General features: G+C 38.7%; 1 protein-coding gene across 4 annotated transcripts in view; it reads right to left on the minus strand.

The window, feature by feature from the left end:
- Positions 1 to 378: 378 nt before the first annotated feature.
- The window catches only part of DPH6 (diphthamine biosynthesis 6), a 196,226-nt gene continuing 182,556 nt past the window's right edge, over positions 379 to 14,048 (minus strand). For all 4 annotated transcript variants that reach the window (XM_083839668.1, XM_083839671.1, XM_083839669.1 and 1 more), the window contains exon 15: positions 379 to 695. In XM_083839668.1, coding sequence (XP_083695794.1) covers positions 580 to 695 — 116 coding nt within the window. In that variant the 3' untranslated portion in view covers positions 379 to 579. The remainder of the gene's footprint in view (positions 696 to 14,048) is intronic.

The following is a 14,048-nucleotide window of genomic DNA, read 5'->3' on the forward strand; positions in this document are numbered from 1 at the left end:
TGGCAAACCCAGCAGTCTAACCATCACCTCCATCATTCACTTGGATAAAACATGCATCCTGAATGCCCCTGTGAATAATACTTGCCCAGTGCTAGAAAAGGGTTAAAATCCAGCCACAAATAGTGTCTTTGTGAGTTGGCCTGGAGTCAGAAAATTCAACATAAAACTGAAAGGAAACAAAGTCTTTGAAAAAATACTGGCATTAAGGTTCTGATTTTACCTCCATCCAAAAGATCTGATGTTGTAATCAGTTCATTGTAACCAGGCCTAAATATATCAAACAAAAGAACTGAAGTGATCAGAGCAACTGTCATTTCCCAGGAGCCACCTGCTAATTACCAGAATGTATCTAAAAATAAGCCAGAAAAAAGCACAATATTTTGAAAAGAAACCTTTATTGTTCATACAAAGCTGACTCTGTCACATAGCATAAGGCATTATTAACAAGCTAAATATGACTTTGCTTAAATCAAACAATATTGCTTAATGAAAGTATCCAACATAGTTGTGATCAATTCTTTTCTTTGTTCTTTCCTGGATGAATGTGTGTTTTGGTATCAGCTCATCTCTTTTAGACTGCTAGCTTAGCCAGCACGTTGCATGAATAACTTCCTTGCCAGGTAAAGCCATCACAGGGACTAAAATCAGAGCTGGGGTCTTCTTGCCCAAGTATTTTTCAAGGTTTTCTTGCAGTCCTAAAACAGAAAGAAAACAATTCATGAATTCTTTTTGTCTTACTTTCTATTGTGTGTCATTTCTTAAAAGTGATTTCTGAGTATGTTTTTGAAAACTATATCACAGAGTAGCAACTAACAAAAGTGAAATGCAACTCTGAGTTTTCAGGGTATACAGAAGGAAGAATCACCATCTCCCACCTGCCTGTCAACTAATTCAAGATCAGCTTTACCTAAGGCCATATTTCTGCAAAACTGTTAAAAGCACTTTGACCAGCTTTGAAGGAGTGGTCCGCTGATGACAGACACAGCAAGCTGACACTAGGTGCAGGCAGGAAAAATAACTAAAGGCCAGCTGAAATTAAGTGGTTTGTAAATAGTGGTATTGGGATGATAGGTGCATAGCTGTGTGTATGTGAATTTCTGCCCTCAGGTCCCACCCTGCTGCAGCAGTCTACTAGAATTTAAAATGGGCCATTTTTAAAACCATTATGAACTCAATTTCTATTTGAAATTGATGCAAGCATGCCATGTTGCCGATATGATGAAGAAGTCCAGGGATGGCAACATACATGGCAGCAGCTCTAGAACGACAGAGAGGTTCAAAGTATGAAACATACAGGATGCAGCTACAAAGAGCTTGGCCGGGACTGTTCTGTGACAGAAATCACTAAATTCCAAGTCCATTAGGGGAACAGAATTGATAATGGAGACAATGTAATTAGGAGAATAATGGAAGAAAAGTAAAAAATGGAAAATTAAAACTACATTAAGACATTTCTGGTGATGCTGCCGCCCCGAAGGACACGCTAGGAATCCAGGTACACGGAGCTTTTAGAGAAGAGTGCAGAAAACCTGCCAAACAACTCTGCAAAAGGCAGTTTCCTAATGGTAAGGTATGGTCTGCATGGTTTTTGGTTTTGTTAAGTTATTTCTGTCTGTAGCTTCTGTGATTACAGCAATTCTTTACAACACTAAGCATTCTTGGCTAGAGAGGGTGTAAAGAGGGCAGAACTTGAAGACTGTCAAAGGGTGTTTTTTTTTTTTTTGGCGTCACTGCCTGTGAAACTGTGAATAGGCAGTTCAGTCGAAGTGTTACCTCATGTAAGATAAAACAGGAATTTTGCCATTGTATTCGCCGAAGCCAAAACTGTTCTCACTTGTTACCTGGCAGCAGTATAATAAATTAAGGTAATAGTGGCAACACCACACGTGAAATACTGCAAAGACAAAAGCAGCCTTCTGAAATTCTACTGTCTTTTTTGTATTAATGTCACTGACGTTAGAGGTGAAAACAGATGGGGTGAGCCAAAGATCAGCAGTCATCTCAAAGGCCAGAGGACTTCATGTTCAGTGTAAAAAGTGACTCAGTCCCTGTATCTCAGATATTCAGCAGTGCCTTGCTAATTAGGCAGCAGCTAATGGTCTCATTCGAAACTTAGTCCTCAGTAAGCTTTATAGCTATGCTGGATCAGAAGGCATTCAGTGGAAGTGGGTAAATGAAATTCACCTCAAAAATCACCGACTGCACCCTATTAAAACTGCATTTCCTCTTTTTCTTCAGTTAATATCGTGAAAATGTAATTTTAGTCTTTAAACTTTTTACAGGTTTAAAAGTTATGAAGCAGGGCTAAAAGCTACCATAAAAAAACAGGTTATTTTCAAAGGGATAATTTGAAAGTGAGGCTATCTGGAAATTTAACTCCATTCTTTTGCTTTTTGGGACAGCCAAAATAGCCATAAATATTTACATTTGAACATGACCTTGTGGACTTGCTTAACAGTCAGAAAGAGACACTTTTCCAGCTTGTCTATTGCAAGTGTAAATTGCCACAGCAAAGCCTGAACATATAACTATTTTTATACGTTTGAAAATTGTAAGTAAATGTCTGCTCATGCAAATTTCCCCTGAAAAGAGGATATAGGGTCTTGCAAAAAAAGTAAAATTATAGTCTCAGGTCCCCACAAAAGACAGTGCACAATTAGTAAACCTGTGTCAGGCTATGTAATGATAGCTGACACAATGCAAAATTTGACAGCTATACATTTTACCTGGTATAAATAATAAATATAAATAAATCTTCCAATACTAATTGTATATTTTTAATGATATGACACAATCTTTTTTTTTTTCACTCCTGCATACTATGATTTTAGGTAAATAAGAACCTCAATCAACAGTATGAGTGTTTTCTGATGTGTGCAACTCCTTGTTCAAAGACATCTTAGACTTCAAAAATTTCTTTGCTTTATGTGACTTAGGGAAATATTTCATTAGTTGCAGGCCAAACTTGTAGAAGTTGACCTTAGAAGTGAATATATGTAAGCGACAGAGGGTTATAGTGAGTGTGTTTACTCGAGCTTTAACAGGAGCTATATAAGGCTGATACCAGTCTTAAAGTTACTTAACCTGCCATGATACAGAATATTTACTGAAGTATAAACAAAAGCAGCTGATTAGCAAGCAGCAAACATGTGGCACATATTATGCATGTTTTCATCTTTTGTGACACCACCATTCTTTTCAATTACTCCATGACATTTTCCTAAAGCAGGTGATCCTCACCCTGTAGGATGGACGCCCCCTACCTGCAACTGAATAGCACGTTAATGGCACAGGCTCCATGCCAAGTTTCCTTCTGCACCACTACACATCTTTCCATTGGCACAGCTGAGGGATACGGACATAACCAAAACCCAAACTGAACAAAAATAATTCAAACTTTTTCCCTCTTTCACTAAAAATTCTGGCATTGCTATCTGTTTCAGCCATTCCTCTGTAAGGACAGCATACTGAGATCAACTCTCTGATGATCTCACACTGACTTTGCAACGCTTACAAATAAGATAGCATATAGCATCATAAGCTATTGTTTTTGAAGGTGCTCTTCAGACTAAGTAGATAAAACAATGTCCTGAGAGCCTCTACAGGGTCATTGCAAATGACTGTTTTTACATCTTATGCTATCATTGTGTGATTTGGGCCAGTATGAGGTGAGGCCACAGAATCCACTTACGTGTTTCCAGAACCAGGTCCCTATTACTGCTGACACTCTTGTTTCATGGGATATTTGCAGGTGAGGAATAATAAGATTACATTTAGCCCAGCACATAAAAAATCACTTTCATATTATAACTACTATCTTTCTTTCACTTTTTAGCCGAAAGATATTGTTACATCACTTAGAGCAGGTTTTTAAATCCCTGAGCTAATAAAGCTCCATTGCTTCAGCTGTGCAGACCTGACATGCAGCATGTACTCTGAAAAGATGCGTCACAGGGGATCAGGTTCCTAGCAGTTGACTAAGAGTTCCGGTCCCAAAAGATGTGCCCTTGGTGTGCAGAACACTTAACCCTTCGACCAGTACCAACATGACTGTTCACAAATTATTGATGTCCCTAAATCCCTGGCAGATTGCAGACAGTTCTTGTCTCCCTTGAAGCCAAAGCATATGGTCACTAATGAGATGGATTAAAAAATACATATACACATCCAAGGCTTTGCCACACGAATGTAAAGCCACAGAAATGGAAGAAGGTGATTGAACTCGACTGAACGCTGTTAAACACATGATTAGCCTCTTGTTGTGGATCATTTCCATTGATCTATATACAGTTTCACAGCATAGTTTAATTCAAGCTGTCTAGAACAAGCCTCTGCCTTAAATGGTCAGGCAGAGCAATGAAAAGGTGAAACACAAGGAACTGGAGACCCCCTTCCCTTTCTTACGCATCCAGCTGACCGCCTCGCTGGTTACAACAGCAATGGAAGAAAATTTACTTTTTAAAAAAATCTGTTTTTACTGTTCATAAGGCTTATATGCTACAGAAATCAGTTCAGGATTTTCCCCACATTTTTACTTAATATAAAATGTTGTAGCTGAATGTAAGATTTTAAAACAAAACCAGTGCGGTCGGCTTGCTTGATTTTCCTTGTCCAAAACTAAGACCTAGTCTAGTCAACAAAATTCACTGTTGGAATGTAAAAATGAATTGCTTTGTAAAATAGTTTTTTGTGCTTTTTTTTTTTTTTTTTCCCCCCCATATGGTACCTTACAGTTTCCTTTAGTACTCTTGATGACATTGTTTTATGTTGGTCATGTTGGTCGGTTCCCTGTTAATGGACTACATTTTCAAAACTGCTCTGCCCACAGCAAAAACTGAGGCAACATTTTGTAAATAATTGTGTTACCACTTTGATAACTAAGCTCATCAGCTTGATCTTCAAATGTACTAAGAGCTTATCAGTTCCAGGAAAAACTGACCAAAGATATGTTACTCTATGCTTTTATAAATGTCTTCCAAAATCACATAATTTGAAATATATATTTTTTCCCAATGAACAACAACAAAAAAAGGTACAAACATAAAAAGGGTAATTAACAATAATTAAACTTAGGAGGATGGAAATGGAACTTGCTTTGGAAGCCAACCACTCCTGATTATTTATCCTGGCTGTTACTCTAATTTCCCTTGGTCCTTCTGGTTTTAAGTGAGTTACAGTCTGTCTTTGCCTACTTATTTATACTATCAGGATAACAATGGTTTCCACACTTGTAGTGACGATCAGGGTATAATTGAGTTTTGTTAAGCGCTTGTAAATAGGGGAGTTCTGTAGCACCTTTTGGCATACCAGATCAGGAGCAGCTTTAGAGACAACATAAACTCCTTCATGCAATACTGGCGATGCACTTTTATCACTCTGGCCTGGGACATTTTTCCAAATAAGAGTTAAACAGATGCTTTGGATTGCAGGGGAAGTCTGTTGCCATGACACACAGCACAAATGACCAGTCTGAATGTGGGTGAGGCTGTGAAGCTGATTTAAACCAGTGATTACCCAAGCCATTTGAAACTATGACAAGCAAGCTAAGAGAATTTGTGTTCACTGCTACATAACTTTCAAAATCTATTTTATTTTGGAAAGTTTTCTTATGCCGTGTCTAGACTTCTCTTTTATTTCAAAATCAACATTTGATGAATGAGCTTTTGTGTTGCATGGTAAATGCATAATAGCATTATTGTTATTATTTTTAAGTAACTTTCACAATTGGGACATTTAAGAAAAACAAATGCACTGTTTCAGGTGTATTTGTAAAGTATACATACCCCAAAAGAAATAAAAGTGAAATTACAGAAGCAGTTGCAGGACTGCATTTGGAACTCAGGTCTCTAAAAATGCATGCCTTGCCAGATGCCAAAACAGCCACTCAGGTCTGCACAGTTGGTATTCACAAAAAAAAAATCTTTCATAAAAATGTAAATTCAAGGATTTGTCCTGCTTTTATGGACCCATCTATGCTGAAGGGCTTCTTGCTTCTCTCACGAAACTCGTTTTAGTTGTAAAAATTAAAGCGCCTTTTCTAAGTAATCACATAACAGATGAAAATACAGCCTGGACTTGAAGCACTAAATAAAATGTTAGCCCTCCTCTTTCAGCTTGTCCCTAATACCAAAGAACCATTTCGGATGGCAATCTTGTCTGTGAAGGCTATGTTTATTAGCACCCAGACAGTGCCTTTTTGGTCATAAAATTCTGTAAGTTGTAGGCACAGGTATTAGAAAGCAGCGTAACAGTTCACACAGCAGCCCATTCATCTCAGACCAAAATATGCTATAAAAGGAAGACCACCATTTCATATTTTACTGCTAGCACTGTTTGTGCAGTGGATTTCTTATTCCCTTGGAATCTATCCCAAGCCTGATTAAAAAACAAAAAACAAAAACCAAAAAAACAGTTCCAGCATGTCTTTTCCCAGGCACAGGTGAAAACAGACTGGTGTAGGCTTAGATGGGTGCCTGCAGGAGTCTGAGCAGCCTCCCGAGCTGGGCAGAGGAAGAGGAGGAGGAAAACGAGCTGTTTCCCTGAGTGCCTCACTGGGAAGTCCCGCTCTCAGAATCAGTGAGGAAGAGTTGCAAGTATGTGAGGCAGCAGTCATGGACCTTACTGTTAATGGCAGATAGGAGAAAGGTGAGCAATTGGCTTTTCCTAGTCCAAACCAGCGAGTCAGTGAAGGTGCCGGCACTCTGCACCGCTAGTGCAAAGTGGAGAGGGATGGCCAGCCTCACACCACCAGCTCCAGAGGAACCCAACAGCTGCCTGTTCCCTTCCCCATCCCACCAGCCTCCCTGCTGTTCCTCTTGGATTAGTTGGGAGCGTGTGGGAAGGTAAGGGGGCTCACTCGTCATCAGGGAGGGTGTTAGCATTTACAGGAACCTTACTTTTCTAGAGCTGAGTCATTTGGCTGAGTAATTGAGGAAGTTTTTTCAGACTGTAGCTAATGCATTTTTTAGCATCTGAAAGAAAATTAGTAGACAAAAAGAGTTATTTTTAGTGCTAGTTTGATTGTGGGCCTGTCAGCCTTGGCAATGCATCTCTTTTATCAAGCTGCCACGATACCTTGTTTTGTTTTCAAGGCAAAGTTTGATTAAAGACCGATTTCAGAAAAGTTACTCACTGTGGGTGTTAATTAGTGCTTTCTGGACTCTGCAGGGTTTAGCTTATGATCCTTTTCACTTACTAAACCCTGTAATTCAAATTACATGAAGATGGGAATGAACCAACCCCTTTCTATTCTTCTGAAGGCTTTTGTTTAACTCAGCCAGAACAAATCTCTGTCCTCTCCTTCCCTAATATGGAATTCTATTTTCTGTCCCTTCCTAAACAAAATTAAAAACAATACTTCACATCTAAAAAGAGTTTTCAAACTAATGAACTGAGACACATCCTCAGAGCAATATGGAGTAGATAAACTTTGTCATCAGTGGTGCCCAAGTACACCATACATCTTAGGAAAAACAGGGAAACATCTATTTCCCTTCCTATTTCCCGTGTATTCTTCTGTAAGCAGAGTATTGCCATTCTGTAAGAGAAGGTCCCTGCTATTCCCCTCCCTTCTCTCAGACAATCCTTTTGCTTTTCTGCTGCTGTCACGTTAAGCAAAAGGCCAGCTACTAGCTCAGAAATCTTAGAAAAGTAGTTGGGCATACTAGTTAGCAGGTTGAGGTGAGTTTATAACATGATATGATTAAAACAAGGAACTAAGCAATTAAATACATTCAATTAAAATGCCATTGAGTTACTATGCAAAAATAAACAGACAAAAAGTGCAGCCTAAACCAAAATCTGGTACAAAACCTGCAGAGAAGGATACTCAGCTACACTGGATATTTGAAACTAGACTAGACAAAACATGAAACCACATACTAAAGAGAATAAACCTGTGAAGAATTAGAGAAAATGACCTAAAATGATCCATCGCTGTTTTCTAGCAGACAGCCTGTAACGGAGAAGAACTGAAGTTGTACGAGGTAAAATACTTAAGCTGAGCTCATGAATACTACCATCCTAAACAGCCCTCTCCCAAGGACACACTGTCTCCTGAACTTCCTCCCGTATTCTAAACTTAAACTTCAGCTTAGTTTGAAGGCTGGTATGAACTCTTTCTGAAGCTGCACAGTGTGACAGATGCACCATGCAAGCTAAGGATGTAAGCAAATCAGGCATCCAGAATTACCAAATGCGTTTTTATACCGATATTTATAAAAATTGTAATTACAATCTCAAATGCCTCCCCTAAGATAATGATGTGCCACATAACTCTCTTCGGATATACAGACGTTACCTTCCAAAGTACACGGTACCAATCAAATTAGATATGTTATCACGCACATCGGTGGCAAGACACAGAAAGAAATGTGACTCTCCTAAAGATAAACAAATGTTGCTGAGCCCTTCTGCGCATTAGTTATGGCTATTTCTCAGCAGAAAGAATTAAGATTTAGCTACCATAATAATTCTTTCAAGCTGCCGGCTATAGTTCAGAAAATAGCAGAGCATGAAAACTCATTGCTTTGTGTTTTCCAGCAGTCTGCTCTAAGCACTGTCCTATATACAGGTTGAGAATCAGCCTACACAAGGTTATAAATGTGCACTTTTGTTTAAAATGTCATTAACCTTCTGCGCTAAATAAAGAAACACTTAAATATGCCCTTCCAGTACTCACAGTGAGGTCTAAATATAATTTCAAAGAGAACGGAGGACTGAACTTTCCGAGTACAATCACCGGGGGAAGAACTTGCGCTTTTTCTAAAACCATGACAGAGTGCAAAGATCACAAGCCTGTTTTCTCTGTGTGCTATCTTTCAACCCTGAAACAACCCGATCTCTTTAAGGGGTGGATGGTTATTGAACTTGTATGCCAGCTGTGTTCAAAATCTCTGGGGAGGATGGGCTATAATGACACCAAGTGGAGATGAGTTATGAGTGGAGACATTATTACAAACATATAAAACAGTAAGGACCCATTTTTCAAGTAGCATCTGAGAACGCACTTCACAGTATGTGTAAGCACTTGTTTGCTCATATAGTAAACTGAATGTGCCTATGTGGACAGATAAAACTGCAGGAATCACTGGAGGCTCATGTACACATTTTTTTGTATGCAAAAACAGAGGAATGTGCACTTTTTTTTTTTTTTTTTTCAGATTAATTGAAATCTTGGTGTGAAAATGATCAACTGCAACAGCACCTGTGCAGTAATTATGAAACTTGCTTTTTCACCTCTTGGTCACATTACAGCTCCTGACTTCTGCCCTGCAGTCCAAGAGCACTGGATGGCACAGATTCCCAAGCTGTAGGACAGTTGGTAGTTATGCCCTCTAGGTAAGGCTGGGAACACTGGTGGGGCAGTGTGTGTGGGAAGCTCGGCTGTGCCTGCTGGTAATTCAAGAACTTTTATCTCCAGGGCCTGTCAATCTGGCACCTTTCACAAGTGTTAAATTCACTTAAGTATATTTTTTAAGAAGCTGTCATGAGACATACTGAAGCAAATATGTCCTTCAGTGGTTACACATGGACTCAGTTGTAACAATGTTTGTTAAGTGCTTTGACATCACCAAATGATATGTTTGGTACAGCTTCCACATTTGTTCGTTTATTCAAGTCTGCTAAATAGTTCCTAAAAAAACAACGGGTTTAAGAAATAGCTGATTGGACATGGTACATCTAAAATGCCTGACCATAAAAAGATTATTATTTAATGACTGGACATACATCTGCTGGTGGGAGATATGGTAGAAAAGATTTCTAAAAAGGATTGTGGTAAACGTCTTTAGATTGGGCACAGAGAAGATAACATGGTCCTTGCTTTATGTCAAATTATGCCGTGATCATTTAAAATACCACTGATGGAATAAGCATTTTCAGTTTTGAGGACAGATTCTCAACTCTTGTAAATTGTAGCCATGCTAATTTACACCTGCTGAGGAGCTTGCACAGTAGATCACATATTTATATATTATATCACGTGCAAACTAATGAGGTTATTTCTAGATGTTTACTGTTGGAAAGAGCTCTGAAACTTTAAATCAATCTGCTGCACTAATGTAAACAAGTTATTGCAACAAAACTAGATAAAAGAGCACTGAACATGTTAAATACATTATTAGGTCGATGAAGATCATTCATATTGATCCAGGTCTGGCTTCACAGCACAGTTTAATCAAAGCTGCCTGGAAAAGGTAACAAAGAGTGGTCATGGCATTCACCGCCTTTCATCCTGAGGTCACTGATTTAATCCTAGAGTGGGTCTAGAAATGACTGAAAATTCATTATTGCTGCATCTGACAACTTCCATGAAATTGGCTGGAGCAAGCTAAAAAGAAGGGTAGAGTAATATTTAGATTAGGAATAAAATCCAGCTGCCGTTCCAGCCAGGAAATTCTGCTGCTGGAGGTTGCTGTTGGCCCATCCAGCAGTTCGCAGGCTCCTGATAGCCACACAGCTACTTCCCTTCGATCTGGCAGATTTACATTAATTGGATTTTTATCCCACGTGGCAGAGACCCAAGATATCAGTACCCTCTTATTCCCTACAGTCAAGGAAGAAAATGAGAGAGATGAAAGTCTTTTGTTCCTCTTCATGGCCTCCAAAGATGACAAATAAATCTCACTGCTAGTGCTTCCTGTGTAATATGAGCTGGTGGTTTGTTACAGATTTGGGAACAGGAGACTGGGAGAGTCATTCAGCTGTGTCAACCGACTGCAACACGAAAGAAAAAGGTTTGAAATTTGGCCATGTAATGATGTGAGCTGCAAGTAATTTCTGCTCTAACTTGAAATTGTTAACAGCATAATTTATAAAAGCCTTCCACAAGACTTATGCGTCATTTTATCTGGCACTGGGTAAACACTAAATAACAGAAAAGGTCTACCATGAAGAGTTTAGCACCACCACAAAAAATACAGAGCTTAAAAAGGAAAGTGTGGCAGGTAGGAATTTGGCAGGTAGGAAAAATGTGTCAAAATTACACATGATTTGTTAATGTAATTTTTGGAGAAAAAAAATGACACCAAACTCTGACCCACCACACTTCCTTTCTTCCTCTAGAGAGCACACCACAGCTACTAACGCTTACTAACAGCAATAAAACAATGGCCAAGAACCGAATCATTCTTCAGCTGGCACTGCTTCTGGATCTCTGTAAGCTAAAACGGCACCCCAGTAAAGCTCTGCTGCCTGCATGTGTCCCACCTGCTCTGGTGTTGAACAACTTCACTGTTCAGGGACCTTTGCCGTTCTTCCACTAACAGTAACCGCAGGGGTTTATAACAGGGTGTCTGAAACTTACTTGTGGGCTTGATGCCAGAATAGCCTATCATAGATGTCAAGGGACTACACACCTGACTGTCTTATGAATGCTTGATAAACATTATTATGTATTTTATACAATTTATCACAAAAGGCTACAGTGAAATTATTATGTAAATATATAATAAGAAACAAAGAATATTTAATCACCAAAATACATGCGTGTAAACACCTGTTTTTAAAGACACTTTTAGGGAAGGGCTTTTGGAATTACACAAATTGCACTGCCTCATGTAACTCTTAAAAATTTTTTCATTTATAGACACATGGACAAGAGGTAAAGTACACAGCATAGTCTCACAGGGAATGGAAAAGCTGTTCAGATCTGCCCTGCAGCTCAGGGGCTCCTAGTTCCAGCAGGTGGGCTAGCACCCACAGATGAAAAGCCCATCGGCAGCGCTGAATAGGTCCCCTGTTTGCACACTGGCTCCTTTGAAAGGAATTTCTAGTTCTGGAGCTGTAAGCCACAACTCCACCAAAAACCATGTTAGCTCGAAGAGACACTGGGTTAATGAAACTGGAAATGCTCAGAAGGAAAATGGATGTGATGCTTTAACCACGCTTAGGAAACATGAAGTGCGAGTGATGGAAAGGTGACCTTTATCTTTCCCACAGAAAGAAGGCTAGCCTATAAGGCACAGGGAAACATGCTTTTGATTTATCCTTGTGCTTGCTTCTCTTTTAAAGATGTGATCTGTGGTATGAGATTTGGTTTTAACAATGCTGCTGTACTGCTAGAGGGAAATAAATTGTTCAAGAAGAGATGTCAGTTTTTAAGTATAGCAAAGATGCCCACGCAGCCCTCTCCTTGGTCAACACTGATACTTTATGCCATGGGCCTTAACTTGTCAGGGGACATCATACCTTCTGCATAACAGAACACGGTCGTGAGAAGGACAGGCTATAGAAAGCCATTAAAACCCATTCAGAGAGCGCCGGTATTCTCCTGGAATATCATCACTGTAGTGGTCTTATTGGTATTTTCTACATTACATTAGCAGACTGTGTTACACCATTGCCAGAAAGATCCATTAGTATCAGGCACATTTTATTTTTCTTTTGCAGTAAGTAAGCATACGTGGGTAGAAAGGAAGGCAACAAGGCATGCTCAACCTAGCTGAAATTTTGCCAGATTACCTTGGGGGGCAAATCAAACACCTACAACCTGCCACAAGAGCCCCTAGGATCATTAAAGCCCTAAAGAATCTGGTAAGCCAAGAAGGTGAAATGTGAAGATACTAAAGGCTTTTTATTATTATGAATATCTAACAGGTTTCATTTCTGACTTACCAAGAGCAAGGAGGCAGAAGAAAGGAAAACTAACTGGATCTTATTTTATATATATATATATATATACACTATATATATATAGTATATATACATATAGTCATATATATATATATAGTCAGAACTTCATGCTAAATATATTTGTGTCCTCCATAAGTGTTTCAGTTGGCGTTTTAGCAACTAATTTAGGCAAATGCAGCACTTTTAGATCTAATATAGTCAGATCTAAAGTTACTGGTACCTCTCTTTTCTGTAAACAATAGAACAAAAGAAAAAAGTCATAATATACTTGTTTAAAATATGAACCTGGTTGTTTATTTCTCCAGAATTCTGGCTTTCTCTCAGAGGAAACTTGGACGTTTATTCTATCCTTTGAACTTTTAGGCATTTTCTATTTACTGTCACATTCCTGCTCTGATTTGTTTGTAAATTATAAATCTGATTTTACCTTGATTCTTCTTAAACCACTTGCTACAATCCTTCAGAGAAACCTACTCACAGTTTCATTCTTAAGGCCAACTGAAGATTTACAATATGCTAAACTGGGCAAAAATTCTGTAGTAATCAGCACAATATATTTTATACTCCATCATAATCATTTTTCTGGCTCCATGTCGATATAACTTTTTCTGCTTTTTACAATGGTTTACAACTTAAATAATTTAATACAACAGTTGTTATATTTTTATTGCAAGCTTATAAAACTTGTACCATAAGTCTCTTCCATGCAATATATTAAACAAAAAAATGACAGAGAAGAAGGGGAACTGATGATTACTAAAACTGTAATTCAGTCCTGAAGTACTGAACGTGTCATAAAGCGCTTCTGGCTCACTTGCATACAGTAGATCTTGTCAGAATTTCTCAAATGAACTACCTCTTCATATTTAGTTCTTCTTACCTGTTATTTTAATGTTGATATAAGAAAAACAACAATGATTTCACATTTCAGACAATGTACTGATAGTCCAGGACAGAGCATAAAGTACCCAGAGAAAAGGATGCCAGTGCCAGCTCTACTGAGTCGCTGGAAGTCCTTGGGTTCTTTTGGCTCCAGCAATGTGTATCAAGCTGTGCTTTACTGAATTTTGCAAGGGCTGCTAGTGGTGTAAAGGCAGGCAGACATCTGCTTAGGTCTCAGGCAGGACCTTTGTGTCTGTTTTCTGTGTTTCTGAGCAACTGCAGTTGTTGATGCTTCATAAAATCAATCCCTGAATTTCAGACTTTCACATTCTTAGAATAGAAATAGTACTTACCTGCCTTTGTATAATGCTTTGAGATCTCCTGAGGAATAATTTCATCTGCCTCAGTGTATCTGAGTTTATGTAAAAGACACCATTTCAATGCATCCCCCAATGAGACTTGTTTAAAGTATATTTTGCACAGTTTACAGACACACTTTACAAACTTTTACAGACCAGGGATTCTGTCCACAT

The sequence above is a fragment of the Anser anser genome, assembly GCF_964211835.1.
Source record: "Anser anser genome assembly, chromosome: 5".
Taxonomy (NCBI): domain Eukaryota; kingdom Metazoa; phylum Chordata; class Aves; order Anseriformes; family Anatidae; genus Anser; species Anser anser.